The sequence below is a fragment of the Biomphalaria glabrata genome, chromosome 13 (assembly GCF_947242115.1).
Source record: "Biomphalaria glabrata chromosome 13, xgBioGlab47.1, whole genome shotgun sequence".
NCBI classification, from domain to species: Eukaryota; Metazoa; Mollusca; class Gastropoda; family Planorbidae; genus Biomphalaria; species Biomphalaria glabrata.
This window is the reverse complement of record NC_074723.1, coordinates 15,777,494-15,789,915: the sequence shown is the minus strand read 5'-3', so window position 1 is coordinate 15,789,915 and position 12,422 is coordinate 15,777,494. Positions and strand designations below refer to the sequence as shown.

Sequence of the window (12,422 nt, the reverse complement as noted above, 5' to 3'; positions counted from 1 at the left end):
ACTGCATATAACTGCATAAAGAATATATATATATATATATATATATATATATATATATATATATATATATATATATATATATATATGCTTACTAGACTGTTGATGACCTCAATGCTTGCTCGAGGCTCGCTGTATATTTTCGTATATCATTACGCTGAAAGCTCTTGAAGCTGACAAGAAACCCAAATAGATTGTGGTTTGATTTCAGCTGTTCAAATCTCGACTGCGAAAATTAAATCGCAATGTGCACAATTCCGTTGAAGCACCTTATTCTGTTGTCATCTTTAGCATTTCCAGGTGTTAAAATTTCCACAAATTTATCAAACTATTTCCTTTGACGATTGGCTTTGAAGATCGCAACAATTTCTTTGCTGTCACAAGAATCTGAACAAACCCATTAACTCTCAGTTTCTTTAGCCACTTCATCAAGTTGTTGTACGAGTCCATTGCAGTGCTCAGATCTACTGTTTCACCTTGCAGTTCTTAACTCACAAAATTGACTTGGAAGAGCACGTCGTACCATAATACAAGTGACACTAAGACTTTGTACTGCATCAATGTTTCATACAGAGTTTGTGATTCACTTTTAATTATGGCATCATTAGTCTCTTCAGCCAAGTCATCGAGTGTATCTCTAATTTCAGGTAATTGATTACGAAGTGCTTTGACACTATCTACACTCCCACCTCGTTTTGTACAGAGGTTTTACAGACAGATTGGAAACATGCTTTCTAAATGATGACCATCTCTTTGTAGATGCTGACAAGATAGTGTACATGGGTTTGTATAGTTCCAAAAAAGGTCAACGCATCAGGGAATGTTTCGACCATATCTGCTTGTACAATTATCAAAACCTTGTCCAAGAATACTTTCAACATTTAATTCAAGCTTCTTCAGCTCATTCACTAGTTCATAGCATAAATCCTGTCCTGTAGTACTTTCCACAGGAGGAAAGTTAATAAAACATGCATGTTTAGATCTATATTTATATGCCAGTGACTATTAAAGTAAACAAAGTATTGGAACAGCATTCTAAGGGCATTGTGCAAGGACACGTTATTTTAAAGGGAAATAAAAACATTAAATTACAAGAAAAACTTCAGGCATTCTTACATCCCTTTGAAAGAAAAAACTCGTAACTTTTGTATTCAAGTAGTTATGTGCTCTCGAATGTCTGACCTGAAGTCAAAATGTACACTACATTTTGTTCTAATGAAACTTTACAAATACATTCACTTTCTCATAAGTTTAAGACTCTCGAAAGGTCGCTTGCAATCCTAAGGTATATAGTTCTCAGTCTGTGAAGTGGTTTATAATCCACAGAAGTATCAGTTTTATAAGCCTGCGATTTTATTAGAAATACAAGCATAATATATGTTTTGTTAATCCGTTCCTACTCTATGTTCAAATACTAAACTCAACTTTCACATTTTAAATGTCATTGAAACAAAAAAAAAGGAAACATATTGTCCAATATTGAGATCGAGCCCATTACATTACATATACTGGCAAAAACTTCCATTTCTCTTACCAAATCTCTTCATTAACTTAATAAATAGAAAACAAATCTCTAGTATGTCAACTTAGTCTCCTGTCTTTCCGCTTGCACACCATGCTGAGACATTTGTACTTCTAACGTTTGACCCACTTTTCCAGCCTTGAAGAGATTAAAAGCTAATCGTAGGAATTGAATAAAACAAATGAAAGATTTATCCATACATAAATCTCAATCTTTTTATTCTATCAGATCATTTTAATCACAGCAATTTGTACACAAGTTAATACATGAATATTTTATCAGAGATGAAGACGTGTATTACGACTCATTGGTTTAGTGTCGATAATGCGTTGGATTTACACACTTACAGGTTCTGAAGCATTTAAAATGGCGTTTAGTAAAGAGCATGACAATAACCTAAACAGGTAATAACATATTGTTTAACATCAGAATATAATAACAAATATAGCTGTAAACAGGGTGAAAAATAAACAACATAATTTAATCAGTGACTCCTAACAATAGTATGTCATTTGGCTAGCACAAAATAATTGTTTCTCTATAAGAGATAATGTGTCTATTTACGCACTAAAAATGAAATACATATAAATACACTCACTGATATTTACATATAAAAACACTCACTGATATTTACGCATGAACTAAACAATTATACGTAAGGAGAATTCCGTGAGCAAAGAAATCATTGTCCCAATGCAAAAGTAGTTTTGTAAAATCGTAACACATAAGGTAATTAATAATATTCACAATTTAATTAGATCTAATAGATGGAACTATATATATATCTTCAGTACTATCTCTATATGCCTTGTGTATTTGCATGAAACTTGTTTATATTTTCCTATTTACTCAAGTAATATGTTAAGTCTAAAATGTAGAAATTTGTTTCCCTGTCGAACTAACTTTCTCCTTCAAACAATTGTTGATTTAAAATGTCAGATGTCATACGTACATTGTTTCTCAAGTAGTAGCTATCTTAGCTTAGAATTTTTGGAGAAAAAAAACACTTTAAAATATAATACTTAAAAATTTTAAGTTTTTTATTTTTTATTTTTTTTACATTGTTTTTTTCCAGTAGTTTTAAAGGTAAATTTTAAATCCTACATTCACTACTGAGGTGAAAGCAGGTGAACTAAGATCTCTAGTTCTCTCTGTTTTAGGTATCCCACTCTAGACTCTTCGTTAGGTATTCACAGAGATGGATTTTCTTGATAGACTGAGGGCCAGTAGCTCAAAAATAGACGATAGCAAATAAATGTTTTATTCACTTTTGTAAAGACAGATATGAGCTAGGTTACAAATGAGCCAAAATACAGTTCACATACAGGACATAAGATCTAAGTAGCTTGTATCTAGTTCACAGGCTTTCAAGTCTAATTTCTAAGCCATTGATGTTGTTGTTGTTGCTTTCTTATTGTTTTTGTAGTTGTGTCATTTGCTGCTGTTGTTGTAATTGTTTTGTTGCTGTTGTTTCTGTAGTTGTTATTGTTGTTGATGTTGTTTTTGTTGTTGTTGTAGTTGTTGTTATTGTTGTTGTTGTTGTTGTTTTGTTATTGCTGTTGCTATTGTTTTTGTTGTTTGAGTTGATATAGTTTATGTGATTGTTGTTGTTGTTTTAGTTGGTGTTATTGTTGTTGTTGTTGCTGTTGTTTTTTGTAGTTGTTGTTGTAGTTGTTGTTATTGTAGCTGTTGTTATTGTTGTTGCTGTTTTGTTGTTTTTGTAGTTGTTGTAGTTTATGTTATTGTTGTTGTTGTCGTTATTCTTTTTGTTGTTGTTGCTTGTTTTTTTTGTGTGCTGCTTTTGCTTTTGTTGCTGTTACTGCTGTTGTTATGCTATTGTAATTATTGTTGTTGTAAAACTTCACTAATTAATTCCAAAAGAAATAAAATAAATGTTTTAAGAAACTATCAAATGTATTCAGCCCCCTCTGAAAACAAAAAATCCATCGTATAGTGAACAACACTTGTAGAGCTGGCCTATAAAATCAACAATACAAGTAATAAGCTCCACAGACGTTACGACGGAGGCAGATATCCATTGAGTTTACCTTCTAGCCAATAGGTTGTCATTTCTCCTTTGCCCTAAAATAAAATGTAAATGTACAACTAATTATTCTTACTATAGATTAGCATTGAAATATATATATCAATATCCAAGTGTATCGCTGTCAATCTCTCTATTTCTGTGTGTGTGTGTGTGTGTGTGCAGACTTACAAAAGATAAATTGATAAACAAAATAGACAGACAGACAGACAGACAGATAGATAGATAGATAGAGAGATACGCAGGCAGGCAGGCAGGCAGGAAGTTATGTAGATAGATAGATTGGTTCATTGATTGATCAAATACCATAGATTGTGATACCAACATCAAAGGACAATAACTCACTTTTACTTGTACTTTGCCTCTCTCCGTTATAACATAGCCTCCCTTGCAATCTAACTCGATTTTACATTTGTCGGTTATTTGAATCTTTAAAGCTGACAGACGAAACAAAAGATAATGTTTAAACATAATTTTATGAATAATTTGGGTTATTTTTATTTTCTTTTTATTTTTCTTTTTTTGGAGGGGTTAGTTTTAATTTTTTTTCCTATATTTCCATTATCCCCTCCCCCCCCCCTAAAAAGGCTCTAATTGGATGACTAGAGGTTAAATGTCAACTAGGGTGTCAAAAAGTCAGCAGAGTGAAAAGTCATTTAGACACATCCTCTCTTTTAAACAGATTTGAAGAAATTAGTAAAGCCAGTAGACTAATGAGCTAATTAGCTAACTTGCTCTTCGAAGTACTTCAAATCTGTTGGATAGAGATTAGGTGTCTTCACAAATCACACTATTCATAGACCAAGCTCGTCACCAATCAGAAGCTTAAGAATGAAGTGGGCTAGCAAGTAAAGACTGAACCCCAAAACATGAACTGATAACAATTTCATAATGTTCTTACGTAGACTTGTAGACTCCATTCTTGAAGCCACATTCACTGTGTCACCAAATAAACAATATCTAGGCATCTTGTGTCCTACAACACCAGCTACTACTGGACCTGTAAACATAGGTGCACATTCATTTAGCTTAGCGAGCACTACTTCTAACATATGAAAATTTCTAGATATGTAGGCCCATACTATACATGCCTATAGACCACTGGCGGATCCAGGGGGGGGGGCGGTAGGGGCGATCGCCCCCCACCCCCACTCGGCCGACACCCCCCCCTTCGGGTGGGGGGGCGGACGAATTTTAGTATAGAATTCACACAATGTGTATGCACATTTATTACTTATGTTAATAATATATACTAATTATTTATATTTCAACCTATTTTTTTATTATTTCGCCCCCTCCTCTAGTATGTTGACCGATTTGGTGGGGTTGGGAGGGGGCAATGGTATCAATCCCGCCCCCCCATACACTTTCGAGTGGGGGGGGGCGGTCCAATTTATTTGTAGAAATCACAGCTTGCTAACAGAATCAATTAAATATCAATATGATTAAAACTTGTTATGGATATTTTAACCGATCTTTATATTATGTCGTTCCCTGTTTACCGTTTGGGGGTGGGGGGGGCGAATACCTCTACAACCCTTCCCACCTAAACCATTTGAGTGGGGGGGGGCGGTCCTACTTTTATGGAGAAAGCATAGTTTGTGAACCAAATTAGTTGAATTAATCTATAAATTTTATATTATGTCGCTCCCTTTCTGGTATCTTGGTCGATTCGGTGGGGTTGGGGGGAGGGCGATTGCATGTACTGCCCTTCCCACTCTAGCCCTCTAAGTGGGGGGGGCGGTCACATTTTTATGGAGAATCATAGTTTGTGAACAAAATTAGTTGAATATCTATATAATATAAACTACGTATTGATATGTGGACCCATTGTATATTATGTCGTACCATACTCTAATCTCAAATTTTATCATTAGTAAATTTAAATGAAAAAGGGTTGCACCAGGTGGGAAGGGCGATATATGCCATTGCATTTCCCCCATCGGACAAACCAATACTTTTTCTTTTAGTATTATAGTTTTGAAATTACAAAATGTAAAAAATCTGCCACTAATATAATTTATATATACTATAAATTAAATTCTTATATCGAGTCGCCCTACTTTTTTTTTTATTCTTTAATGCCAAATGCAATCTTTAGCAGAAATTATTAAAGGAGCGAGGATTAATCGTTTTCATTCTACCGCCCCTCCCATTTCCAGAGTTTATGTAATTTCACATGAATTTATCATAATATTTTAAGAAATACTTTGCATTGGAAAAGTTAGAATTCAAACGAAAGTTTTCAGTATAAGAATCATGATTGAGATGAGTTCTAAACCGAAAAAAATATATTTATAGTCGCCTTTTCCCAAACTTTACTCAATTGGATATGTTTCTAGTTAAATAAATTTGGGACTATAACTCACAACTTATACTACAATGTTATTGAATATTATTTATCGAATAATTTTTTTTCGGCGGCGATCCTCAAAGCCAAAATCTAAATATGTGGGGTATCTTATCTTTTCAAGGAACAAATCGGTTTTATTTGCAATGTATTAAGGGCCTATAAATTCATATTAGAATATCTTTCAAGTACAATATTATTCAGGAGAATGCGTTTCTGCAGTGAAAAAGGCCAGAAAACGCTTTTGCCCCGAACTCCATTGATGAATAATGAGCTGTAGATGTCAGGAAAATGCGTTTCTGCAGTGAAGAATGCAAGAAAACGCTTTTGTCGTCGGCGCTTTGCCCCAAACCCCACGAGGGAACCTTATAGCGTTGCCCCACTTTTTCGCCGAAGGTTGAGAAACGCTGCTTTTTAAAATTCTCATATATATATATATATATATATATATATATATATATATATATATATATATATATATATATATATATATATATATATATATATATATATATATATATATATATATATATATATATGTGTGTGTGTGTGTGTGTGTGTGTGTATGTGTGTTCTGTACACACGTTTATGCATAGGGTTAGGGTTTACTGGGCGTTAGGGTTAGGGTTTGGAAAAAAATCGCCCCCCCCCCACCTTCCAAAGTTCTGGATCCGCTAGTGCTATAGACTATAAAGGGAAATAACTTGAAGCATATATCACATAGTCTCAAATGTAAATGATGGTGTCCCTTGCTTTTTTTTTCCCTTTAATTGTTGTTAAAAGCTGTGTCTGATTTATTTCAACCGTCGGTTGAAAGTAGAGATTACCTTTTCGTCATCTGCCCTATAGATCAGGTAGGTAGATTTACATTTTCGATTTTACAATTGGGAGTATTTTCTACTTTAGAAATTGAATAAAAATACAAGTATTGTCGCGTGTGTGTATTATATGTGCGTCTAATGTTTCTGCTACTCGTAAAACAATAAATAATGTTCCCTATATATATTTTACAAAGGAAACGCTAAGTTGTTTAAAAGTAACAACTTCTAAATCAGCTAAAGTCAATTCGCTCAACAAATGAAATACATAACAACCAAACCGAAAGCAACTATTTACTCAAGACTTTGTCACAAACATTTAACATTCTGGAGAGTCCATAACAAATTCCAAAAGTCATTTGCCAGTTACCTGAGTTCAGACCTATCCTCATTCTTAAACTTTCGTCAGGCAGATGTTTTACTGTCATCTGGCAGAGTCTGTCCCTAAGGTCCAGTGCCATCTCAGCCATTTCAGTGGCGTGTCCCTCGACGTTCTCATGAGGAAGTCCGCTGGCCACCATGTAAGCGTCGCCTTGATGAAAGGAAATGATATGTAATTAAAAAACAGTTCACAGAAACAAAAGTCAATAATTTTGTACAAATAAATTCTGGGAAAATTAAAATTTAGATTGACATTTAAAAAAACATGCACGTTTGTAAGTTGTAAAAGAAACAAAAAAACTTGACAGGGACGGGGTAGACGTAGCCGTGTAGAGTATGGTTCAAACCACACACAATAGACGGACACCATCTCTCCAAAATAAGTTTCCATGGCCACAAAAGAACAACGCTCTACAAGAAGAGCCATGGCCTCAAGGCCGGATTTAAGTATGTGGCAGGATGTTTGTGAAAGTAACTACAATTTTTTGAAAGTTTAAATTAAGATCCACTTCTGAATGAAAATACTTTTATCTATAAGCATGCTATATTTTAGAAGAAAGAGAGTTTTTGTAAATTTAATCTCACTTTACTTTTTAAAAAAATATATGCATAGTTTAGTTTTAAAAAGTGTATATTTTTGAATTTGTGGATGGTAAGGCCCTTGCCCTTGGTAGACGCACTGTCGTAAATCAAGAGCTGTATTTAATTCACTTATACCCAGCATGCTTCAGTCGTATACTTCTTCATCACATTTTTGTCAGCCGTAAAAAAAAATGCGAAAACTTTAAAAGCTTCTGACCCGCCGAAATTTGGATACAAATCTATCTCTTTTGTGGTGGCCCTTTAATTGTGAAGTCCCGGGGGGCTGTAGCCCCACCAGCACTCCCTTAAATGCAGCCCTGCCTTTAAACTCCTGAAATCATCCAATGAAACGAAAAGTACAAATACGTAGAGGAGGCTCAGTAAAGAAGGCTTAGAACTAAGGAATCATTCAGTCCTAATATATATGAGAAATACAATTTTTTAAATATTCGGAAAAAATAAATTCGATAAAAAAAAAAAAAAAAATTAAAGCTACGTCGCTCCTTTATCTTAAAATCGTCACAACTATCTTTGTATATTTTAAATTGTCATAATTATTTATCGATCTTTTGTTTTTATATTGAGAACTAACTGCCAGTTGTCCTAACTTACCGATAGTCTCCACCTTGTACACGTCATACTTGTCTATGATGTCATCAAACATACGATACAAGTAGTTCAACATGTCAATCACCTGGGAAATAGTTTCAAAAAAAAATAAAATAAAATAATAATAAAGATTTGACATCATCGCAACAAACAGACTTATTGATTTATCTTATCTTATATAATTCAGACGTTACTTCAAAAAAGAAGATGATTACGTCCTACGCGCCATGCATTCAGTCATGCATAGTAACCAATGACTTAAATTCTGCCAAGTCACTGGTTTTCCTGGCTAGCTTAGGCAACCCATTCCATGCTCTAATAGCAATAAGGAAGAAGGAGCATTTGTACAAATTTGTCCTAGCATATGGGACGAGGAATGTGTCTTTATCTTTGTGTCTTTCTAAGTATTTTATTTAATTTTGTTTTTGTATTTGAAGATTATGGTTCAGTGTTTTATGTATAATTGCTACTTTACTCTTGAGTCTTCTGTCCTGAATGCTTTCTAAATTTAGTAATTTTACTAAATGTGTTACTCTAGTCAAATGTGAATATTCGTTTGTTATTAATATCACTGCTCTATTTTGTGTCTTAATGTTTTCTTGAGTTAATTCGCCCTCAAGGCAAGCGCTATACAGCAGCGTCTTGCAAACTCTATATATAGCTTTGAATACCAATATGTCCAGCGATTATAATTCACAATAATTTTATTTCAAACCTCCATGGGAGTGCTCTTGCTACAAATAGTTGTAAAGCCGACTATATCCGAAAAGAAGATGGTTGCTGCGGGATACGCCACTGGCGGGACAGCCTGGTGATTCAACAGCTGCTGAGCCACAGACGCCGGAAGCAGCTCGTACAGAAGCGTCTCGCTGCGTTTTCTTTCGACGTCAAGGTCACGCGTGCGTTCCTGAAATAAACAACATTGATATTTACGATATCCGAATAGTGAACAATTTTGTATGTTCAATCTCAAATTTTTAGAAAATTAAAGAGGTTAACAGACTGCACTATTTGAGGACGAATTAAAACTAGAACAGGGGCGGTCAGTCTTTTTTTTTTCCATGTACTAATTTTTGTTGTTACTTCTTATTCAGATGCGCCACACAAACTTTAACCCCTTTCATCTCTTTAAAATATGATACTTTTGACACATCTCAGTTATAAATATGGCTGATTCTCTGGTTTTTCAATGGCGTGACTCAATGCCAATGATTCCTTCAATGATGTTAAAGTAATCTATTCCTGTTATACAAATTCTTCTGTGGGTAACAATGAAATGTCAGGAGATTCGTTTCAAGCTAATGAAAAGAAAGAGCGTGCATGGAAATGGCTTACAGTTGCTTAGATAAGTCAAGAGAACGTTTCTCCCTAAGTCTTGTCATTGTCGGCCTGGAGATTTTGATTTACTTTTTCTTTTGATACTTTTATCACCAGCATATTTTCTGGCATGGTCAGAGAAAAGTTCGATGCTATTGAGCAAAGTGACGAAGAAGGCTTCAAAAAGAACTTTCGAATATTTTTTATACCACTCCCCCTCTCTCCTCCCCCCCCCCCCCCCCCCTTTTTTTTTTCTTTTGCTCTTAATCACAAATGAATTCGGTAACTCAGAGCCATGTAACAGCATTTTTTTTTTCCAACTTGATGTTTCCTTTAGTGTCTGCCAAGATCTTCTGTTATCCAATTAAAATTCTTTCACCAGCAATGCATGTAGGTTTTCATGAAGAATTTATTTTCACACTATTCATTAAACTGAAGCTTGGTATCATTTTCTGCATTTTTTTTGGTTTATGTTTTAACTAAAAACAACATAAACTATCAGGTTTTAAGCCTATTAGTGTTAAAACCATGTGGGTCGATTAGGGCGTCAGAGTAGTTAATGGGTGAAATTTGATTTGGCCTTCCCTGTAATAGAGTCCTGTGAGAGTTGATCGTTTTGATGGTATAGGCCATAGGCACAATTCACTAGTCAGAAAGGAAGAGGAAAGCGTAAACGCATTAGATTGCAAGAATGTCTCATCTGTAATGGAGTGTTTTGCTCTCCCTTGTTTTTAGAATTGTCTCATCTGTAAAGATAGGAATTTCTCACTTTTAATTACAATAGAGTCTTAACTGTATTAACGCTCACCTGTAATGTCTGGGCGTATGCTTGAATGCGGTTAGTTAGACGGTTAACAGCCAAGATGACCAGAGGAAACAGGATCAATGCCACTGCCATTACTGACACTGAGGCGACCAAGGCGTCAGAGAGATTATCCACTTCCAGCTGCAGCCCAATGATGACATCACTGGCAATAGAATCCTGCGCTGTCTGTGGAGCACACAAGAGAAAAGCAATTACTAAGACATTATCTCTTATTATCTCTTATTCTTATTAGTTTTACATGTTTCAAACAATTGAAGAGTATTACATCGCAACCTAAACCTCCCAAAAAGCGACAGGGCATGACGGCGAGCAGAGTTCGAACCCAGGACCATCAAGACAACAGTCCAGAGTGCATACTACACGACCAATCAGCCGTACTTGTGGAAGTATTATCATTATAAACCTCAGAAATGGTAATAAAAACAAAGATATTTTTTTTATATTGTTGACCCGATCTAAACACCTTCTTTGGCATTAATCAGAGCAGGTTTAGGATAATATAAAAGGATAGCAGAATTTTAAAAAATAATATCCCTGCATATTGTGTGTGTGTGTGTGTGTAAAGGCAGTTACAGACACGATCCCATGAATCCGGGTCTAAAGCGAGTCAGTTTCTTATGTTGCTAAAGATTTTAAAACAATGAAGGTAAAAACAAAATGTTTGATATTCTCCAGAGACAAGTGAAAGGGCATGATCGAGATCCCAGGTGTAAGTTGAGAACTTCAAAGATTAACCTAACCTAACAATAGGGTCAAGAGCTGACCACAGAAGCTAGAGAGTTCCACTTCAGGCAGTTACTTGAAACCAAAGAAATACGATGGTGATTAACTACGGCATTATTTTGTAAAGTTCACAGCTGGGGCTGTGTAGCCACAGGAAATTCTGCTTTCCTCATCAATCTTCGGACTCGAAGACAAACCTTACATACTATTTTGTAAATTATGGTACACTGTATCTTAGTAGTTACAATAAAAGTACACCCCCCCCCCCCTAAAAAAAATACCTTATATATATTTAGAGAAAGAGGGACAGATAGAGAGAAAATTAAATATATTTTTATTATATCGCTACTTTAATGCTTATAGCATGCTCAGAGCGCTATGGCCCAATCTCATTTGTGGACCAGTGGGGGGAGGGGGTCGGGAGGGTGTATCTGAAAGAAGGTTTTCCGTGCTGCCTTAAGGCGCTCAGTAAACACAACTCTGCTCAAGTTGAATATGGAAGCTCGAGCCCCTTTCATAGGTAGACAAACCAAGTTCATGCGTGCTTGTCCTCTCGACCACTCTTCCCATAGATAGATAGATAGATAGATAGATAGATAGATAGATAGATAGATAGATAGATAAATAGATAGATAGATAGATAGATAGATAGATAGATAGATAGATAGATAGATAGATAGATAGATAGATAGATAGATAGATAGATAGATAGATAGATAGATAGATAAATAGATAGATAGATAGATAGATAGATAGATAAATAGATAGATAGATAGATAGATAGGTAGATAGATAGATAGATAGATAGATAGATAGATAGATAGATAGATAGATAGATAGATAGACTGATAGATAGACAGATAGATAGATAGATAGATAGATAAATAGATAGATAGATAGATTGATAGATAGATAGATAGATAGATAGATAGATAGATAGATAGATAGATAGATAGATAGATAGATAGATAGATAGATAGATAGATAGATAGATAGAAAGATAGGTAGATAGATAGATAGATAGATAGATAGATAGATTGATAGATAGATAGATAGATAGATAGATAGATAGATAGATAGATAGATAGATAGATAGATAGATAGATTTTAGTCAGTTCCTGCTAACTTTGAACTTTGTTGCTCTGCCTATTTACTTGTGTGTAAACATTCACAAAGATACCCCCTTCTCCCCTCCCCCTTTACCCACTGGTCCAGACAAATGATAGGATCAGAGCGTATTGAGAAAGTGATAG

General features: G+C 34.8%; 1 protein-coding gene across 1 annotated transcript in view; it reads right to left on the bottom strand.

Annotated features, from left to right (window-relative positions):
• Positions 1–1,717: 1,717 nt before the first annotated feature.
• LOC106052464 (uncharacterized) overlaps positions 1,718–12,422 on the bottom strand; it is a 129,465-nt gene continuing 118,760 nt past the window's right edge. Inside the window, exons 10-16 of the mRNA XM_056007562.1 lie at positions 10,429–10,611; positions 9,019–9,210; positions 8,307–8,388; positions 7,102–7,263; positions 4,465–4,563; positions 3,909–4,000; positions 1,718–3,601 (exon numbers count right to left, since the gene is read on the bottom strand). Coding sequence (XP_055863537.1) covers positions 3,536–3,601; positions 3,909–4,000; positions 4,465–4,563; positions 7,102–7,263; positions 8,307–8,388; positions 9,019–9,210; positions 10,429–10,611 — 876 coding nt within the window. The 3' untranslated portion in view covers positions 1,718–3,535. The remainder of the gene's footprint in view (positions 3,602–3,908; positions 4,001–4,464; positions 4,564–7,101; positions 7,264–8,306; positions 8,389–9,018; positions 9,211–10,428; positions 10,612–12,422) is intronic.